Source organism: Oncorhynchus mykiss, unplaced genomic scaffold, assembly GCF_013265735.2.
Source record: "Oncorhynchus mykiss isolate Arlee unplaced genomic scaffold, USDA_OmykA_1.1 un_scaffold_169, whole genome shotgun sequence".
Lineage (NCBI taxonomy): Eukaryota > Metazoa > Chordata > Actinopteri > Salmoniformes > Salmonidae > Oncorhynchus > Oncorhynchus mykiss.
In genome coordinates, this window is record NW_023493669.1 from 326,937 (window position 1) to 349,679 (window position 22,743).

The 22,743-nt window shown below is 41.2% G+C and overlaps 1 protein-coding gene across 1 annotated transcript in view; it reads left to right on the forward strand.

Annotated features, from left to right (window-relative positions):
• LOC110517776 (butyrophilin subfamily 2 member A1) overlaps positions 1 to 22,743 on the forward strand; it is a 59,514-nt gene that overhangs the window by 15,465 nt on the left and 21,306 nt on the right. Inside the window, exons 4-5 of the mRNA XM_036972523.1 lie at positions 4,274 to 4,312; positions 5,754 to 5,786. Coding sequence (XP_036828418.1) covers positions 4,274 to 4,312; positions 5,754 to 5,786 — 72 coding nt within the window. The remainder of the gene's footprint in view (positions 1 to 4,273; positions 4,313 to 5,753; positions 5,787 to 22,743) is intronic.

The window sequence follows — 22,743 nt, forward strand, 5'->3', positions numbered from 1 at the left end:
AAGGAGCACTCCAAGGAGCACTGTGCAAGCGATAATATTGAAATGGAAGGAGTATCAGACCACTGCAAATCTACCAAGACCTGGCCGTCCCTCTAAACTTTCAGCTCATACAAGGAGAAGACTGATCAGAGATGCAGCCAAGAGGCCCATGATCGCTCTGGATGAACTGCAGAGATCTACAGCTGAGGTGGGAGACTCTGTCCATAGGACAACAATCAGTCGTATATTGCACAAATCTGGCCTTTATGGAAGAGTGGCAAGAAGAAAGCCATTTCTTAAAGATATCCATAAAAAGTGTAGTTTAAAGTTTGCTACAAGCCACCTGGGAGACACACCAAACATGTGGAAGAAGGTGCTCTGGTCAGATGAAACCAAAATTGAACTTTTTGGCAACAATGCAAAACGTTATGTTTGGCGTAAAAGCAACACAGCTGAACACACCATCCCCACTGTCAAACATGGTGGTGGCAGCATCATGGTTTGGGCCTGCTTTTCTTCAGCAGGGACAGGGAAGATGGTTAAAATTGATGGGAAGATGGATGGAGCCAAATACAGGACCATTCTGGAAGAAAACCTGATGGAGTCTGCAAAAGACCTGAGACTGGGACGGAGATTTGTCTTCCAACAAGACAATGATCCAAAACATAAAGCAAAATCTACAATGGAATGGTTCAAAAATAAACATATCCAGGTGTTAGAATGGCCAAGTCAAAGTCCAGACCTGAATCCAATCGAGAATCTGTGGAAAGAACTGAAAACTGCTGTTCACAAATGCTCTCCATCCAACCTCACTGAGCTCGAGCTGTTTTGCAAGGAGGAATGGGAAAAAATTTCAGTCTCTCGATGTGCAAAACTGATAGAGACATACCCCAAGCGACTTACAGCTGTAATCGCAGCAAAAGGTGGCGCTACAAAGTATTAACTTAAGGGGGCTGAATAATTTTGCACGCCCAATTTTTCAGTTTTTGATTTGTTAAAAAAGTTTGAAATATCCAATAAATGTCGTTCCACTTCATGATTGTGTCCCACTTGTTGTTGATTCTTCACAAAAAAATACAGTTTTATATCTTTATGTTTGAAGCCTGAAATGTGGCAAAAGGTCGCAAAGTTCAAGGGGGCCGAATACTTTCGCAAGCACTGTATATAGGTGTTATGTGTTATAATGGTTCTACCTGTCATACAGTAGATATATAGGTGTTATAATGTGTCATACTGGTTCTACCTGTCATACAGTAGATATATAAGTGTTATAATGGTTCTACCTGTCATACAGTAGATATATAGGTGTTGTAATGGTTCTACCTGTCATACAGTAGATATATAGGTGTTGTAATGGTTCTCCCTGTCATACAGGAGATATATAGGTGTTATACTGGTTCTACCTGTCATACAGTAGATATATAGGTGTTATAATGGTTCTACCTGTCATACAGTAGATATATAGGTGTTGTAATGGTTCTACCTGTCATACAGTAGATATATAGGTGTTGTAATGGTTCTCCCTGTCATACAGGAGATATATAGGTGTTATACTGGTTCTACCTGTCATACAGTAGATATATAGGTGTTATAATGGTTCTACCTGTTATACAGGAGATATATAGGTGTTATGATGTGTTATAATGGTTCTACCTGTCATACAGTAGATATATAGGTGTTATAATGTGTTATAATGGTTATATCTGTCATACAGTAGATATATAGGTGTTATAATGGTTCTACCTGTCATACAGTACATAAATAGGTGTTGTAATGGTTCTCCCTGTCATACAGGAGATATGTATGTGTTTTTATGTTGTGTACTGTTTTAATGTTATGATGGTTCTTCTCTGTTTCAGACGATATGTTTCTTAGCGTGTGGTGGATTGTTGGTATAATAATACCAGCTGTAGCAGCCATTGTAGCTGTTGTTGTGCTGTTCTACTTTTGCAGAAAACATCGTCATAAACTCAAGAAAGAAGGTAGTTTTTTGTCTTGAACTCTGTGATTGTTACGATCAACTTCTTGGTTTTGTACCATTTTACTTGCTTGTTTCCTTTGTCCTGCCATTTTAATTATTGATTTGTAACTATTTATCTGTCATTTTAAGTGTTAATTAAGGTACTGGCCTATTGTTTCAAATAACATTTTATTTATTGATTTGTAACTATTTATCTGTCATTTTATGTATTAAGGTACTGGCCTATTGTTTCAAATCACATTTTGTTTGTCACATGCTTCGTAAACAACAGGTGTAGACTAACACTGAAATGGTCCGTTTCCAACAATGCAGAGTTAAAGATAACATTTATTTTTAGCTTTGTTCTTGGAATACGATGCATTAAAACTAAAAGCAGATTTACTCGTGGAGAACCTAGGAACCTCAAGAATTAATGGGTTACCCAACTCAGGTGTCTATACTTCAACTGCAAAGTTAGATAAGACAGAAGTTTATGAACTAGGACCTTGTAAACAAGAAGGGAGGAATGCAGAGATCTATGGGTCCATGATGAAGTCCAGCCAACCTCTTGATACAGAATGCAGAGATCTATGGGTCCATGGTGAAGTCCAGCCAACCTCTTGATACAGAATGCAGAGATCTATGGGTCCATGGTGAAGTCCAGCCAACCTCTTGATACAGAATGCAGAGATCTATGGGTCCATGGTGAAGTCCAGCCAACCTCTTGATACAGAATGCAGAGATCTATGGGTCCATGGTGAAGTCCAGCCAACCTCTTGATACAGAATGCAGAGATCTATGGGTCCATGGTGAAGTCCAGCCAACCTCTTGATACAGAATGCAGAGATCTATGGGTCCATGGTGAAGTCCAGCCAACCTCTTGATACAGAATGCAGAGATCTATGGGTCCATGGTGAAGTCCAGCCAACCTCTTGATACAGAATGCAGAGATCTATGGGTCCATGGTGAAGTCCAGCCAACCTCTTGATACAGAACGCAGAGATCTATGGGTCCATGGTGAAGTCCAGCCAACCTCTTGATACAGAATGCAGAGATCTATGGGTCCATGGTGAAGTCCAGCCAACCTATTGATACAGAATGCAGAGATCTATGGGTCCATGATGAAGTCCAGCCAACCTATTGATACAGAATGCAGTGTTGAGTATCATAACAGTCACCTGTAACAAAACGTAGGGCATTATGGGAGATGGCATCCAACAGTTTAAGAGCAGTAGCAGCTGCCCTTTAATAAATAATAACATCACCATAATCAACAACAGATCAAAAGGTCAAGGCCTACCTTCAAACTCAGTGCCTCTTTGCTTGACATTGTGGGAAAATCAAAAGAAATCAGCCAAGACCTAAGAAAAAAATTGTAGACCTTCACAAATCTGGTTCATCCTTGGGAGCAATTTTCAAACGCCTAAAGGTACCACATTCATCTGTACAAACAATAGTACGCAAGTATAAACACCATGGGACCACGCAGCCGTCATACCTCTCAGGAAGGTGACGCGTTCTGTCTCCTAGAGATGAATGTATTTTGGTGCGAAAAGTGAAAATCAATCCCAGAACAACAGCAAAGGACCTTGTGAAGATTCTGGAAGAAACAGGTACAAAAGTATCTATATCCACAGTAAAACGAGTCCTATATCAACATAACCTGAAAGGCCGCTCAGCAAGGATGAAGCCATTGCTCCAAAACCGCCATAAAAAAAGCCAGACTACGGTTTGCAACTGCACATGGGGACAAAGATCGTACTTTTTGGAGAAATGTTCTATGGTCTGATGAAACAAAAACAGAACTGTTTGGCCATAATGACCATTGTTATGTTTGGAGGAAAAAGGGGGAGGCTTGCAAGCTGAGGAACACCATCCCAACCGTGAAGCACGGGGGTGGCAGCATCATGTTGTGGGGGTGCTTTGCTGCAGGAGGGGCTGGTGCACTTCACATAATTGATGGCATCATGAGGTTGGAAAATTATGTGGATACATTGGAGCAACATCTCAAGACATCAGTGAGGAAGTTAAAGCTTGGACACAAATGGGTCTTCCAAATGGACAATAACCCCAAGCATACTTCCAAAGTTGTGGCAAAATGGCTTAAGGACAACAAAGTCAAGGTATTGGAGTGGACATCACAAAGCCTTGACGTCTGGCCCCTCGACTTTGCGAATGTTAACCTGTTTAAAGGTCTTACTCACATAAGTTACGGAGAGCGTGATTGCACAGTCGTCCGGAACAGCTGGTGCTCTAATGCTTGGTTCAGTGTTTTTATGAGTGTCAGTACAGGATCTTATGGTTTATTCATGTCTGTTTTATTTTTATTTACAGCAAAAAAAAATCTAGATCTTCAGACTAAGCTGGATACAGGTAAATGGGCAATGTGTGTGTCAGACCTGAGAGGGCCAGAACACTAGTCTGTTATAGAATAGAGGGCCAGGTAGGTGGACAATGTGTGTGTCAGACCTGAGAGGGCCAGAACACTAGTCTGTTATAGAATAGAGGGCCAGGTAGGTGGACAATGTGTGTGTCAGACCTGAGAGGGCCAGAACACTAGTCTGTTATAGAATAGAGGGCCAGGTAGGTGGGCAATGTGTGTGTCAGACCTGAGAGGGCCAGAACACTAGTCTGTTATAGAATAGAGGGCCAGGTAGGTGGACAATGTGTGTGTCAGACCTGGGTTTAAATACCATTTGAAATGTAGTCTACATTCACTACATACTATTGAGGACATACTGTGTACTAATCATTCTACATACTATTGAGGACATACTGTGTACTAATCATTCTACATACTATTAAGGACATACTGTGTACTAATTATACTACATACTATTGAGGACATACTGTGTACTCATCATACTACATACTATTAAGGACATACTGTTTAATAGAAACGTATGCAGTCAGCAACAACTATCAACATACTAGTCTGATCTATAATAAGAAGGATTGATCTAATCTGTTTTACCTACAACTTACTAAAACTACATACCATGTACTCATCATACTACATACTATTTAGGAGATACTGTGTACTCATCATACTACATACTATTGAGGACATACTGTGTACTCATCATAGTACACACTATTGAGGACATACTGTGTACTAATCATTCTACACACTATTGAGGACATACTGTGTACTAATCATTCTACATACTATTAAGGACATACTGTGTACTCATCATACTACATACTATTAAGGACATACTGTTTAATAGAAACGTGTGCAGTCAGCAACAAATATCAACATACTAGTCTGATCTATAATAAGAAGGATTGATCTAATCTGTTTTACCTACAACTTACTAAAACTACATACCATGTACTCATCATACTACACACTATTGAGGACATACTGTGTTCTCATCATACTACATACTATTGAGGACATACTGTGTACTCATCATTGTACACACTATTGAGGACGTACTGTGTACTCATCATACTACATACTATTGAGGACATACTGTGTACTCATCATAGTACACACTATTTAGGACAGGGATGGGCAACTTTAATTAAGGTGGGGCAGTGTCTCGTGGGTCTGTGTATCCAAATCCCTGATTTATAACAAACTGTTTCGTTAAAATGTAAGTTAACAATAAATCACCTACTAGGCTCATCCACACTGAGACTGCGTCAAGTCATCTAATGCACAACATTCGTTCATTTTGGACATCTGTGTGTGTGTGTGTGTGTGTGTGTGTGTGTGTGTGTGTGTGTGTGTGCGTGTGGGTCTGTGTGTATATATAGAGTTCATGATGCTAACTCTTATATTAATTTGTTGTCTCTCAATCTACAGAGGAGCGCATTAGACAGCATGTAGAGGAGAAGGGTAAGTGTCTGTTTTTTTTAAAGGGATATCTGGGGGTGGTCTTAAAGGGATATCTGTGGGAGTCTTAAAGGGATATCTGGGGGAGTCTTAAAGGGATATCTGGGGGAGTCTTAAAGGGATATCTGGGGGAGTCTTAAAGGGATATCTGGGGGGGTCTTAAAGGGATATTTGGGGGAGTCTTAAAGGGATATCTGGGGGGTCTTAAAGGGATATCTGGGGGGGGGGGTCTTAAAGGGATACTATGGGTTAAATAAATAAAGAGAAACAATACCTTAAAGGGATACTTTGGGTTTAGGGCCATTAAAGGGGCAGGTGGGTGGCGGGTTGAATAAAGAGAAACAACACCTTAAAGGGATACTTTGGGTTTAGGGCCATTAAAGGGGCAGGTGGGTGGCGGGTTAAATAAAGAGAAACAACACCTTAAAGGGATACTTTGGGTTTAGGGCCATTAAAGGGGCAGGTGGGTGGCGGGTTGAATAAAGAGAAACAACACCTTAAAGGGATACTTTGGGTTTAGGGCCATTAAAGGGGCAGGTGGGTGGCGGGTTGAATAAAGAGAAATAACACCTTAAAGGGATACTTTGGGTTTAGGGCCATTAAAGGGGCAGGTGGGTGGCGGGTTAAATAAAGAGAAATAACACCTTAAAGGGATACTTTGGGTTTAGGGCCATTAAAGGGCAGGTGGGTGGCGGGTTAAATAAAGAGAAACAAGACCTTTAAAAAAAAAAATCCATAAATGTATAATTCAAGTTTAATTATCTAGTCTACATTGAGTTTTTTCTTTCATTATTATCAATCGCCAAAAATAATGTTTTTTGGAACGGGCAGAAAAAGTTGACATCAATACCCGGAGGTAAAAAAAACAGACATTGTTGAAGTTTAATTCAATAATAGAAAAGCTGCGATATGGAGAAGAGACCAGAACACTAGTCTGTTATAGAAGGACCAGAACACTAGTCTGTTATAGAAGGGCCAGAACACTAGTCTGTTATAGAAGGACCAGAACACTAGTCTGTTATAGAAGGACCAGAACAGTAGTCTGTTATAGAAGGACCAGAACAGTAGTCTGTTATAGAAGGACCAGAACAGTAGTCTGTTATAGAAGAGAGGACCAGAACAGTAGTCTGTTATAGAAGAGAGGACCAGAACACTAGTCTGTTATAGAAGAGAGGACCAGAACAGTAGTCTGATATAGAAGGACCAGAACACTAGTCTGTTATAGAAGGGCCAGAACACTAGTCTGTTATAGAAGGGCCAGAACAGTAGTCTGTTATAGAAGAGAGGACCAGAACAGTAGTCTGTTATAGAAGGACCAGAACACTAGTCTGTTATAGAAGGACCAGAACACTAGTCTGTTATAGAAGGACCAGAACACTAGTCTGTTATAGAAGGACCAGAACAGTAGTCTGTTATAGAAGAGACCAGAACACTAGTCTGTTATAGAAGGACCAGAACACTAGTCTGTTATAGAAGGACCAGAACAGTAGTCTGTTATAGAAGGACCAGAACAGTAGTCTGTTATAGAAGGACCAGAACACTAGTCTGTTATAGAAGGACCAGAACACTAGTCTGTTATAGAAGGACCAGAACAGTAGTCTGTTATAGAAGAGACCAGAACACTAGTCTGATATAGAAGGACCAGAACACTAGTCTGTTATAGAAGGGCCAGAACAGTAGTCTGTTATAGAAGGGCCAGAACACTAGTCTGTTATAGAAGAGACCAGAACACTAGTCTGATATAGAAGAGACCAGAACACTAGTCTGTTATAGAAGGACCAGAACACTAGTCTGTTATAGAAGGGCCAGAACAGTAGTCTGTTATAGAAGGGCCAGAACACTAGTCTGTTATAGAAGGGCCAGAACAGTAGTCTGTTATAGAAGGACCAGAACACTAGTCTGTTATAGAAGGGCCAGAACACTAGTCTGTTATAGAAGGACCAGAACACTAGTCTGTTATAGAAGGACCAGAACACTAGTCTGTTATAGAATAGAGGACCAGAACACTAGTCTGTTATAGAAGGGCCAGAACAGTAGTCTGTTATAGAAGGGCCAGAACAGTAGTCTGTTATAGAAGGGCCAGAACAGTAGTCTGTTATAGAAGGGCCAGAACAGTAGTCTGTTATAGAAGGGCCAGAACAGTAGTCTGTTATAGAAGGACCAGAACACTAGTCTGTTATAGAAGGACCAGAACAGTAGTCTGTTATAGAAGGGCCAGAACACTAGTCTGTTATAGAAGGACCAGAACAGTAGTCTGTTATAGAAGGACCAGAACACTAGTCTGTTATAGAAGGGCCAGAACAGTAGTCTGTTATAGAAGGGCCAGAACAGTAGTCTGTTATAGAAGGACCAGAACACTAGTCTGATATAGAAGGGCCAGAACACTAGTCTGTTATAGAAGGACCAGAACAGTAGTCTGTTATAGAAGGACCAGAACACTAGTCTGTTATAGAAGGACCAGAACACTAGTCTGTTATAGAAGGACCAGAACAGTAGTCTGTTATAGAAGGACCAGAACACTAGTCTGTTATAGAAGGACCAGAACAGTAGTCTGTTATAGAAGAGACCAGAACACTAGTCTGTTATAGAAGGACCAGAACACTAGTCTGTTATAGAAGGACCAGAACAGTAGTCTGTTATAGAAGGACCAGAACAGTAGTCTGTTATAGAAGGACCAGAACACTAGTCTGTTATAGAAGGACCAGAACACTAGTCTGTTATAGAAGGACCAGAACAGTAGTCTGTTATAGAAGAGACCAGAACACTAGTCTGATATAGAAGGACCAGAACAGTAGTCTGTTATAGAAGGACCAGAACAGTAGTCTGTTATAGAAGGACCAGAACAGTAGTCTGTTATAGAAGGGCCAGAACAGTAGTCTGTTATAGAAGAGAGGGCCAGAACACTAGTCTGTTATAGAAGGACCAGAACAGTAGTCTGTTATAGAAGGACCAGAACAGTAGTCTGTTATAGAAGGGCCAGAACAGTAGTCTGTTATAGAAGGACCAGAACACTAGTCTGTTATAGAAGAGACCAGAACAGTAGTCTGTTATAGAAGAGAGGACCAGAACAGTAGTCTGTTATAGAAGAGACCAGAACAGTAGTCTGTTATAGAAGGACCAGAACACTAGTCTGTTATAGAAGGACCAGAACAGTAGTCTGTTATAGAAGGACCAGAACAGTAGTCTGTTATAGAAGGGCCAGAACACTAGTCTGTTATAGAAGGACCAGAACACTAGTCTGTTATAGAAGGACCAGAACACTAGTCTGTTATAGAATAGAGGACCAGAACACTAGTCTGTTATAGAAGGGCCAGAACAGTAGTCTGTTATAGAAGGGCCAGAACAGTAGTCTGTTATAGAAGGGCCAGAACAGTAGTCTGTTATAGAAGGGCCAGAACAGTAGTCTGTTATAGAAGGGCCAGAACAGTAGTCTGTTATAGAAGGACCAGAACACCAGTCTGTTATAGAAGGACCAGAACAGTAGTCTGTTATAGAAGGGCCAGAACACTAGTCTGTTATAGAAGGACCAGAACAGTAGTCTGTTATAGAAGGACCAGAACACTAGTCTGTTATAGAAGGGCCAGAACAGTAGTCTGTTATAGAAGGGCCAGAACAGTAGTCTGTTATAGAAGGACCAGAACACTAGTCTGATATAGAAGGGCCAGAACACTAGTCTGTTATAAAGGACCAGAACAGTAGTCTGTTATAGAAGGACCAGAACACGAGTCTGTTATAGAAGGACCAGAACACTAGTCTGTTATAGAAGGACCAGAACAGTAGTCTGTTATAGAAGGACCAGAACAGTAGTCTGTTATAGAAGGACCAGAACAGTAGTCTGTTATAGAAGGACCAGAACAGTAGTCTGTTATAGAAGGACCAGAACACTAGTATGTTATAGAAGGACCAGAACAGTAGTCTGTTATAGAAGGACCAGAACAGTAGTCTGTTATAGAAGGGCCAGAACAGTAGTCTGTTATAGAAGAGAGGGCCAGAACACTAGTCTGTTATAGAAGGACCAGAACAGTAGTCTGTTATAGAAGGACCAGAACAGTAGTCTGTTATAGAAGGGCCAGAACAGTAGTCTGTTATAGAAGGACCAGAACACTAGTCTGTTATAGAAGAGACCAGAACAGTAGTCTGTTATAGAAGAGAGGACCAGAACAGTAGTCTGTTATAGAAGAGACCAGAACAGTAGTCTGTTATAGAAGGACCAGAACACTAGTCTGTTATAGAAGGACCAGAACAGTAGTCTGTTATAGAAGGACCAGAACAGTAGTCTGTTATAGAAGGACCAGAACAGTAGTCTGTTATAGAAGAGAGGACCAGAACAGTAGTCTGTTATAGAAGAGAGGACCAGAACACTAGTCTGTTATAGAAGAGAGGACCAGAACAGTAGTCTGATATAGAAGGACCAGAACACTAGTCTGTTATAGAAGGGCCAGAACACTAGTCTGTTATAGAAGGGCCAGAACAGTAGTCTGTTATAGAAGAGAGGACCAGAACAGTAGTCTGTTATAGAAGGACCAGAACACTAGTCTGTTATAGAAGGACCAGAACACTAGTCTGTTATAAAAGGACCAGAACACTAGTCTGTTATAGAAGGACCAGAACACTAGTCTGTTATAGAAGGACCAGAACAGTAGTCTGTTATAGAAGAGACCAGAACACTAGTCTGTTATAGAAGGACCAGAACACTAGTCTGTTATAGAAGGACCAGAACAGTAGTCTGTTATAGAAGGACCAGAACAGTAGTCTGTTATAGAAGGACCAGAACACTAGTCTGTTATAGAAGGACCAGAACACTAGTCTGTTATAGAAGGACCAGAACAGTAGTCTGTTATAGAAGAGACCAGAACACTAGTCTGATATAGAAGGACCAGAACACTAGTCTGTTATAGAAGGGCCAGAACAGTAGTCTGTTATAGAAGGGCCAGAACACTAGTCTGTTATAGAAGAGACCAGAACACTAGTCTGTTATAGAAGAGACCAGAACACTAGTCTGTTATAGAAGGACCAGAACACTAGTCTGTTATAGAAGGGCCAGAACAGTAGTCTGTTATAGAAGGGCCAGAACACTAGTCTGTTATAGAAGGGCCAGAACAGTAGTCTGTTATAGAAGGACCAGAACACTAGTCTGTTATAGAAGGGCCAGAACACTAGTCTGTTATAGAAGGACCAGAACACTAGTCTGTTATAGAAGGACCAGAACACTAGTCTGTTATAGAATAGAGGACCAGAACACTAGTCTGTTATAGAAGGGCCAGAACAGTAGTCTGTTATAGAAGGGCCAGAACAGTAGTCTGTTATAGAAGGGCCAGAACAGTAGTCTGTTATAGAAGGGCCAGAACAGTAGTCTGTTATAGAAGGGCCAGAACAGTAGTCTGTTATAGAAGGACCAGAACACTAGTCTGTTATAGAAGGACCAGAACAGTAGTCTGTTATAGAAGGGCCAGAACACTAGTCTGTTATAGAAGGACCAGAACAGTAGTCTGTTATAGAAGGACCAGAACACTAGTCTGTTATAGAAGGGCCAGAACAGTAGTCTGTTATAGAAGGGCCAGAACAGTAGTCTGTTATAGAAGGACCAGAACACTAGTCTGATATAGAAGGGCCAGAACACTAGTCTGTTATAGAAGGACCAGAACAGTAGTCTGTTATAGAAGGACCAGAACACTAGTCTGTTATAGAAGGACCAGAACACTAGTCTGTTATAGAAGGACCAGAACAGTAGTCTGTTATAGAAGGACCAGAACAGTAGTCTGTTATAGAAGGACCAGAACAGTAGTCTGTTATAGAAGGACCAGAACAGTAGTCTGTTATAGAAGGACCAGAACACTAGTCTGTTATAGAAGGACCAGAACAGTAGTCTGTTATAGAAGGACCAGAACAGTAGTCTGTTATAGAAGGGCCAGAACAGTAGTCTGTTATAGAAGAGAGGGCCAGAACACTAGTCTGTTATAGAAGGACCAGAACAGTAGTCTGTTATAGAAGGACCAGAACAGTAGTCTGTTATAGAAGGGCCAGAACAGTAGTCTGTTATAGAAGGACCAGAACACTAGTCTGTTATAGAAGAGACCAGAACAGTAGTCTGTTATAGAAGAGAGGACCAGAACAGTAGTCTGTTATAGAAGAGACCAGAACAGTAGTCTGTTATAGAAGGACCAGAACACTAGTCTGTTATAGAAGGACCAGAACAGTAGTCTGTTATAGAAGGACCAGAACAGTAGTCTGTTATAGAAGGGCCAGAACACTAGTCTGTTATAGAAGGACCAGAACACTAGTCTGTTATAGAAGGACCAGAACACTAGTCTGTTATAGAATAGAGGACCAGAACACTAGTCTGTTATAGAAGGGCCAGAACAGTAGTCTGTTATAGAAGGGCCAGAACAGTAGTCTGTTATAGAAGGTCCAGAACAGTAGTCTGTTATAGAAGGGCCAGGACAGTAGTCTGTTATAGAAGGGCCAGAACAGTAGTCTGTTATAGAAGGACCAGAACACTAGTCTGTTATAGAAGGACCAGAACAGTAGTCTGTTATAGAAGGGCCAGAACACTAGTCTGTTATAGAAGGACCAGAACAGTAGTCTGTTATAGAAGGACCAGAACACTAGTCTGTTATAGAAGGGCCAGAACAGTAGTCTGTTATAGAAGGGCCAGAACAGTAGTCTGTTATAGAAGGACCAGAACACTAGTCTGATATAGAAGGGCCAGAACACTAGTCTGTTATAAAGGACCAGAACAGTAGTCTGTTATAGAAGGACCAGAACACTAGTCTGTTATAGAAGGACCAGAACACTAGTCTGTTATAGAAGGACCAGAACAGTAGTCTGTTATAGAAGGACCAGAACAGTAGTCTGTTATAGAAGGACCAGAACAGTAGTCTGTTATAGAAGGACCAGAACAGTAGTCTGTTATAGAAGGACCAGAACACTAGTATGTTATAGAAGGACCAGAACAGTAGTCTGTTATAGAAGGACCAGAACAGTAGTCTGTTATAGAAGGGCCAGAACAGTAGTCTGTTATAGAAGAGAGGGACAGAACACTAGTCTGTTATAGAAGGACCAGAACAGTAGTCTGTTATAGAAGGACCAGAACAGTAGTCTGTTATAGAAGGGCCAGAACAGTAGTCTGTTATAGAAGGACCAGAACACTAGTCTGTTATAGAAGAGACCAGAACAGTAGTCTGTTATAGAAGAGAGGACCAGAACAGTAGTCTGTTATAGAAGAGACCAGAACAGTAGTCTGTTATAGAAGGACCAGAACACTAGTCTGTTATAGAAGGACCAGAACAGTAGTCTGTTATAGAAGGACCAGAACAGTAGTCTGTTATAGAAGGACCAGAACAGTAGTCTGTTATAGAAGAGAGGACCAGAACAGTAGTCTGTTATAGAAGAGAGGACCAGAACACTAGTCTCTTATAGAAGAGAGGACCAGAACAGTAGTCTGATATAGAAGGACCAGAACACTAGTCTGTTATAGAAGGGCCAGAACACTAGTCTGTTATAGAAGGGCCAGAACAGTAGTCTGTTATAGAAGAGAGGACCAGAACAGTAGTCTGTTATAGAAGGACCAGAACAGTAGTCTGTTATAGAAGGACCAGAACACTAGTCTGTTATAGAAGGACCAGAACACTAGTCTGTTATAGAAGGACCAGAACACTAGTCTGTTATAGAAGGACCAGAACAGTAGTCTGTTATAGAAGAGACCAGAACACTAGTCTGTTATAGAAGGACCAGAACACTAGTCTGTTATAGAAGGACCAGAACAGTAGTCTGTTATAGAAGGACCAGAACAGTAGTCTGTTATAGAAGGACCAGAACACTAGTCTGTTATAGAAGGACCAGAACACTAGTCTGTAATAGAAGGACCAGAACAGTAGTCTGTTATAGAAGAGACCAGAACACTAGTCTGATATAGAAGGACCAGAACACTAGTCTGTTATAGAAGGGCCAGAACAGTAGTCTGTTATAGAAGGGCCAGAACACTAGTCTGTTATAGAAGAGACCAGAACACTAGTCTGTTATAGAAGAGACCAGAACACTAGTCTGTTATAGAAGGACCAGAACACTAGTCTGTTATAGAAGGGCCAGAACAGTAGTCTGTTATAGAAGGGACAGAACACTAGTCTGTTATAGAAGGGCCAGAACAGTAGTCTGTTATAGAAGGACCAGAACACTAGTCTGTTATAGAAGGGCCAGAACACTAGTCTGTTATAGAAGGACCAGAACACTAGTCTGTTATAGAAGGACCAGAACACTAGTCTGTTATAGAATAGAGGACCAGAACACTAGTCTGTTATAGAAGGGCCAGAACAGTAGTCTGTTATAGAAGGGCCAGAACAGTAGTCTGTTATAGAAGGGCCAGAACAGTAGTCTGTTATAGAAGGGCCAGAACAGTAGTCTGTTATAGAAGGGCCAGAACAGTAGTCTGTTATAGAAGGGCCAGAACAGTAGACTGTTATAGAAGGACCAGAACACTAGTCTGTTATAGAAGGACCAGAACAGTAGTCTGTTATAGAAGGGCCAGAACACTAGTCTGTTATAGAAGGACCAGAACAGTAGTCTGTTATAGAAGGACCAGAACACTAGTCTGTTATAGAAGGGCCAGAACAGTAGTCTGTTATAGAAGGACCAGAACACTAGTCTGATATAGAAGGGCCAGAACACTAGTCTGTTATAGAAGGGCCAGAACAGTAGTCTGTTATAGAAGGACCAGAACACTAGTCTGTTATAGAAGGACCAGAACACTAGTCTGTTATAGAAGGACCAGAACAGTAGTCTGTTATAGAAGGACCAGAACAGTAGTCTGTTATAGAAGGACCAGAACAGTAGTCTGTTATAGAAGGACCAGAACAGTAGTCTGTTATAGAAGGACCAGAACACTAGTCTGTTATAGAAGGACCAGAACAGTAGTCTGTTATAGAAGGACCAGAACAGTAGTCTGTTATAGAAGGGCCAGAACAGTAGTCTGTTATAGAAGAGAGGACCAGAACACTAGTCTGTTATAGAAGGGCCAGAACAGTAGTCTGTTATAGAAGGACCAGAACACTAGTCTGTTATAGAAGGGCCAGAACAGTAGTCTGTTATAGAAGGGCCAGAACAGTAGTCTGTTATAGAAGGACCAGAACACTAGTCTGATATAGAAGGGCCAGAACACTAGTCTGTTATAAAGGACCAGAACAGTAGTCTGTTATAGAAGGACCAGAACACGAGTCTGTTATAGAAGGACCAGAACACTAGTCTGTTATAGAAGGACCAGAACAGTAGTCTGTTATAGAAGGACCAGAACAGTAGTCTGTTATAGAAGGACCAGAACAGTAGTCTGTTATAGAAGGACCAGAACAGTAGTCTGTTATAGAAGGACCAGAACACTAGTATGTTATAGAAGGACCAGAACAGTAGTCTGTTATAGAAGGACCAGAACAGTAGTCTGTTATAGAAGGGCCAGAACAGTAGTCTGTTATAGAAGAGAGGGCCAGAACACTAGTCTGTTATAGAAGGACCAGAACAGTAGTCTGTTATAGAAGGACCAGAACAGTAGTCTGTTATAGAAGGGCCAGAACAGTAGTCTGTTATAGAAGGACCAGAACACTAGTCTGTTATAGAAGAGACCAGAACAGTAGTCTGTTATAGAAGAGAGGACCAGAACAGTAGTCTGTTATAGAAGAGACCAGAACAGTAGTCTGTTATAGAAGGACCAGAACACTAGTCTGTTATAGAAGGACCAGAACAGTAGTCTGTTATAGAAGGACCAGAACAGTAGTCTGTTATAGAAGGACCAGAACAGTAGTCTGTTATAGAAGAGAGGACCAGAACAGTAGTCTGTTATAGAAGAGAGGACCAGAACACTAGTCTGTTATAGAAGAGAGGACCAGAACAGTAGTCTGATATAGAAGGACCAGAACACTAGTCTGTTATAGAAGGGCCAGAACACTAGTCTGTTATAGAAGGGCCAGAACAGTAGTCTGTTATAGAAGAGAGGACCAGAACAGTAGTCTGTTATAGAAGGACCAGAACACTAGTCTGTTATAGAAGGACCAGAACACTAGTCTGTTATAAAAGGACCAGAACACTAGTCTGTTATAGAAGGACCAGAACACTAGTCTGTTATAGAAGGACCAGAACAGTAGTCTGTTATAGAAGAGACCAGAACACTAGTCTGTTATAGAAGGACCAGAACACTAGTCTGTTATAGAAGGACCAGAACAGTAGTCTGTTATAGAAGGACCAGAACAGTAGTCTGTTATAGAAGGACCAGAACACTAGTCTGTTATAGAAGGACCAGAACACTAGTCTGTTATAGAAGGACCAGAACAGTAGTCTGTTATAGAAGAGACCAGAACACTAGTCTGATATAGAAGGACCAGAACACTAGTCTGTTATAGAAGGGCCAGAACAGTAGTCTGTTATAGAAGGGCCAGAACACTAGTCTGTTATAGAAGAGACCAGAACACTAGTCTGTTATAGAAGAGACCAGAACACTAGTCTGTTATAGAAGGACCAGAACACTAGTCTGTTATAGAAGGGCCAGAACAGTAGTCTGTTGTAGAAGGGCCAGAACACTAGTCTGTTATAGAAGGGCCAGAACAGTAGTCTGTTATAGAAGGACCAGAACACTAGTCTGTTATAGAAGGGCCAGAACACTAGTCTGTTATAGAAGGACCAGAACACTAGTCTGTTATAGAAGGACCAGAACAGTAGTCTGTTATAGAAGGACCAGAACAGTAGTCTGTTATAGAAGGACCAGAACAGTAGTCTGTTATAGAAGGACCAGAACAGTAGTCTGTTATAGAAGGACCAGAACACTAGTATGTTATAGAAGGACCAGAACAGTAGTCTGTTATAGAAGGACCAGAACAGTAGTCTGTTATAGAAGGGCCAGAACAGTAGTCTGTTATAGAAGAGAGGGCCAGAACACTAGTCTGTTATAGAAGGACCAGAACAGTAGTCTGTTATAGAAGGACCAGAACAGTAGTCTGTTATAGAAGGACCAGAACAGTAGTCTGTTATAGAAGGACCAGAACAGTAGTCTGTTATAGAAGGACCAGAACACTAGTATGTTATAGAAGGACCAGAACAGTAGTCTGTTATAGAAGGACCAGAACAGTAGTCTGTTATAGAAGGGCCAGAACAGTAGTCTGTTATAGAAGAGAGGGCCAGAACACTAGTCTGTTATAGAAGGACCAGAACAGTAGTCTGTTATAGAAGGACCAGAACAGTAGTCTGTTATAGAAGGGCCAGAACAGTAGTCTGTTATAGAAGGACCAGAACACTAGTCTGTTATAGAAGAGACCAGAACAGTAGTCTGTTATAGAAGAGAGGACCAGAACAGTAGTCTGTTATAGAAGAGACCAGAACAGTAGTCTGTTATAGAAGGACCAGAACACTAGTCTGTTATAGAAGGACCAGAACAGTAGTCTGTTATAGAAGGACCAGAACAGTAGTCTGTTATAGAAGGACCAGAACAGTAGTCTGTTATAGAAGAGAGGACCAGAACAGTAGTCTGTTATAGAAGAGAGGACCAGAACACTAGTCTGTTATAGAAGAGAGGACCAGAACAGTAGTCTGATATAGAAGGACCAGAACACTAGTCTGTTATAGAAGGGCCAGAACACTAGTCTGTTATAGAAGGGCCAGAACAGTAGTCTGTTATAGAAGAGAGGACCAGAACAGTAGTCTGTTATAGAAGGGCCAGAACAGTAGTCTGTTATAGAAGGACCAGAACACTAGTCTGTTATAGAAGAGACCAGAACAGTAGTCTGTTATAGAAGAGAGGACCAGAACAGTAGTCTGTTATAGAAGAGACCAGAACAGTAGTCTGTTATAGAAGGACCAGAACACTAGTCTGTTATAGAAGGACCAGAACAGTAGTCTGTTATAGAAGGACCAGAACAGTAGTCTGTTATAGAAGGACCAGAACAGTAGTCTGTTATAGAAGAGAGGACCAGAACAGTAGTCTGTTATAGAAGAGAGGACCAGAACACTAGTCTGTTATAGAAGAGAGGACCAGAACAGTAGTCTGATATAGAAGGACCAGAACACTAGTCTGTTATAGAAGGGCCAGAACACTAGTCTGTTATAGAAGGGCCAGAACAGTAGTCTGTTATAGAAGAGAGGACCAGAACAGTAGTCTGTTATAGAAGGACCAGAACACTAGTCTGTTATAGAAGGACCAGAACACTAGTCTGTTATAAAAGGACCAGAACACTAGTCTGTTATAGAAGGACCAGAACACTAGTCTGTTATAGAAGGACCAGAACAGTAGTCTGTTATAGAAGAGACCAGAACACTAGTCTGTTATAGAAGGACCAGAACACTAGTCTGTTATAGAAGGACCAGAACAGTAGTCTGTTATAGAAGGACCAGAACAGTAGTCTGTTATAGAAGGACCAGAACACTAGTCTGTTATAGAAGGACCAGAACACTAGTCTGTTATAGAAGGACCAGAACAGTAGTCTGTTATAGAAGAGACCAGAACACTAGTCTGATATAGAAGGACCAGAACACTAGTCTGTTATAGAAGGGCCAGAACAGTAGTCTGTTATAGAAGGGCCAGAACACTAGTCTGTTATAGAAGAGACCAGAACACTAGTCTGTTATAGAAGAGACCAGAACACTAGTCTGTTATAGAAGGACCAGAACACTAGTCTGTTATAGAAGGGCCAGAACAGTAGTCTGTTGTAGAAGGGCCAGAACACTAGTCTGTTATAGAAGGGCCAGAACAGTAGTCTGTTATAGAAGGACCAGAACACTAGTCTGTTATAGAAGGGCCAGAACACTAGTCTGTTATAGAAGGACCAGAACACTAGTCTGTTATAGAAGGACCAGAACAGTAGTCTGTTATAGAAGGACCAGAACAGTAGTCTGTTATAGAAGGACCAGAACAGTAGTCTGTTATAGAAGGACCAGAACAGTAGTCTGTTATAGAAGGACCAGAACACTAGTATGTTATAGAAGGACCAGAACAGTAGTCTGTTATAGAAGGACCAGAACAGTAGTCTGTTATAGAAGGGCCAGAACAGTAGTCTGTTATAGAAGAGAGGGCCAGAACACTAGTCTGTTATAGAAGGACCAGAACAGTAGTCTGTTATAGAAGGACCAGAACAGTAGTCTGTTATAGAAGGACCAGAACAGTAGTCTGTTATAGAAGGACCAGAACAGTAGTCTGTTATAGAAGGACCAGAACACTAGTATGTTATAGAAGGACCAGAACAGTAGTCTGTTATAGAAGGACCAGAACAGTAGTCTGTTATAGAAGGGCCAGAACAGTAGTCTGTTATAGAAGAGAGGGCCAGAACACTAGTCTGTTATAGAAGGACCAGAACAGTAGTCTGTTATAGAAGGACCAGAACAGTAGTCTGTTATAGAAGGGCCAGAACAGTAGTCTGTTATAGAAGGACCAGAACACTAGTCTGTTATAGAAGAGACCAGAACAGTAGTCTGTTATAGAAGAGAGGACCAGAACAGTAGTCTGTTATAGAAGAGACCAGAACAGTAGTCTGTTATAGAAGGACCAGAACACTAGTCTGTTATAGAAGGACCAGAACAGTAGTCTGTTATAGAAGGACCAGAACAGTAGTCTGTTATAGAAGGACCAGAACAGTAGTCTGTTATAGAAGAGAGGACCAGAACAGTAGTCTGTTATAGAAGAGAGGACCAGAACACTAGTCTGTTATAGAAGAGAGGACCAGAACAGTAGTCTGATATAGAAGGACCAGAACACTAGTCTGTTATAGAAGGGCCAGAACACTAGTCTGTTATAGAAGGGCCAGAACAGTAGTCTGTTATAGAAGAGAGGACCAGAACAGTAGTCTGTTATAGAAGGACCAGAACACTAGTCTGTTATAGAAGGACCAGAACACTAGTCTGTTATAAAAGGACCAGAACACTAGTCTGTTATAGAAGGACCAGAACACTAGTCTGTTATAGAAGGACCAGAACAGTAGTCTGTTATAGAAGAGACCAGAACACTAGTCTGTTATAGAAGGACCAGAACACTAGTCTGTTATAGAAGGACCAGAACAGTAGTCTGTTATAGAAGGACCAGAACAGTAGTCTGTTATAGAAGGACCAGAACACTAGTCTGTTATAGAAGGACCAGAACACTAGTCTGTTATAGAAGGACCAGAACAGTAGTCTGTTATAGAAGAGACCAGAACACTAGTCTGATATAGAAGGACCAGAACACTAGTCTGTTATAGAAGGGCCAGAACAGTAGTCTGTTATAGAAGGGCCAGAACACTAGTCTGTTATAGAAGAGACCAGAACACTAGTCTGTTATAGAAGAGACCAGAACACTAGTCTGTTATAGAAGGACCAGAACACTAGTCTGTTATAGAAGGGCCAGAACAGTAGTCTGTTGTAGAAGGGCCAGAACACTAGTCTGTTATAGAAGGGCCAGAACAGTAGTCTGTTATAGAAGGACCAGAACACTAGTCTGTTATAGAAGGGCCAGAACACTAGTCTGTTATAGAAGGACCAGAACACTAGTCTGTTATAGAAGGACCAGAACACTAGTCTGTTATAGAATAGAGGACCAGAACACTAGTCTGTTATAGAAGGGCCAGAACAGTAGTCTGTTATAGAAGGGCCAGAACAGTAGTCTGTTATAGAAGGGCCAGAACAGTAGTCTGTTATAGAAGGGCCAGAACAGTAGTCTGTTATAGAAGGGCCAGAACAGTAGTCTGTTATAGAAGGACCAGAACACTAGTCTGTTATAGAAGGACCAGAACAGTAGTCTGTTATAGAAGGGCCAGAACACTAGTCTGTTATAGAAGGACCAGAACAGTAGTCTGTTATAGAAGGACCAGAACACTAGTCTGTTATAGAAGGGCCAGAACAGTAGTCTGTTATAGAAGGGCCAGAACAGTAGTCTGTTATAGAAGGACCAGAACACTAGTCTGATATAGAAGGGCCAGAACACTAGTCTGTTATAGAAGGACCAGAACAGTAGTCTGTTATAGAAGGACCAGAACACTAGTCTGTTATAGAAGGACCAGAACACTAGTCTGTTATAGAAGGACCAGAACAGTAGTCTGTTATAGAAGGACCAGAACAGTAGTCTGTTATAGAAGGACCAGAACAGTAGTCTGTTATAGAAGGACCAGAACAGTAGTCTGTTATAGAAGGACCAGAACACTAGTCTGTTATAGAAGGACCAGAACAGTAGTCTGTTATAGAAGGACCAGAACAGTAGTCTGTTATAGAAGGGCCAGAACAGTAGTCTGTTATAGAAGAGAGGGCCAGAACACTAGTCTGTTATAGAAGGACCAGAACAGTAGTCTGTTATAGAAGGACCAGAACAGTAGTCTGTTATAGAAGGGCCAGAACAGTAGTCTGTTATAGAAGGACCAGAACACTAGTCTGTTATAGAAGAGACCAGAACAGTAGTCTGTTATAGAAGAGAGGACCAGAACAGTAGTCTGTTATAGAAGAGACCAGAACAGTAGTCTGTTATAGAAGGACCAGAACACTAGTCTGTTATAGAAGGACCAGAACAGTAGTCTGTTATAGAAGGACCAGAACAGTAGTCTGTTATAGAAGGGCCAGAACACTAGTCTGTTATAGAAGGACCAGAACACTAGTCTGTTATAGAAGGACCAGAACACTAGTCTGTTATAGAATAGAGGACCAGAACACTAGTCTGTTATAGAAGGGCCAGAACAGTAGTCTGTTATAGAAGGGCCAGAACAGTAGTCTGTTATAGAAGGGCCAGAACAGTAGTCTGTTATAGAAGGGCCAGAACAGTAGTCTGTTATAGAAGGGCCAGAACAGTAGTCTGTTATAGAAGGGCCAGAACAGTAGTCTGTTATAGAAGGACCAGAACACTAGTCTGTTATAGAAGGACCAGAACAGTAGTCTGTTATAGAAGGGCCAGAACACTAGTCTGTTATAGAAGGACCAGAACAGTAGTCTGTTATAGAAGGACCAGAACACTAGTCTGTTATAGAAGGGCCAGAACAGTAGTCTGTTATAGAAGGGCCAGAACAGTAGTCTGTTATAGAAGGACCAGAACACTAGTCTGATATAGAAGGGCCAGAACACTAGTCTGTTATAAAGGACCAGAACAGTAGTCTGTTATAGAAGGACCAGAACACTAGTCTGTTATAGAAGGACCAGAACACTAGTCTGTTATAGAAGGACCAGAACAGTAGTCTGTTATAGAAGGACCAGAACAGTAGTCTGTTATAGAAGGACCAGAACAGTAGTCTGTTATAGAAGGACCAGAACAGTAGTCTGTTATAGAAGGACCAGAACACTAGTATGTTATAGAAGGACCAGAACAGTAGTCTGTTATAGAAGGACCAGAACAGTAGTCTGTTATAGAAGGGCCAGAACAGTAGTCTGTTATAGAAGAGAGGGACAGAACACTAGTCTGTTATAGAAGGACCAGAACAGTAGTCTGTTATAGAAGGACCAGAACAGTAGTCTGTTATAGAAGGGCCAGAACAGTAGTCTGTTATAGAAGGACCAGAACACTAGTCTGTTATAGAAGAGACCAGAACAGTAGTCTGTTATAGAAGAGAGGACCAGAACAGTAGTCTGTTATAGAAGAGACCAGAACAGTAGTCTGTTATAGAAGGACCAGAACACTAGTCTGTTATAGAAGGACCAGAACAGTAGTCTGTTATAGAAGGACCAGAACAGTAGTCTGTTATAGAAGGACCAGAACAGTAGTCTGTTATAGAAGAGAGGACCAGAACAGTAGTCTGTTATAGAAGAGAGGACCAGAACACTAGTCTCTTATAGAAGAGAGGACCAGAACAGTAGTCTGATATAGAAGGACCAGAACACTAGTCTGTTATAGAAGGGCCAGAACACTAGTCTGTTATAGAAGGGCCAGAACAGTAGTCTGTTATAGAAGAGAGGACCAGAACAGTAGTCTGTTATAGAAGGACCAGAACAGTAGTCTGTTATAGAAGGACCAGAACACTAGTCTGTTATAGAAGGACCAGAACACTAG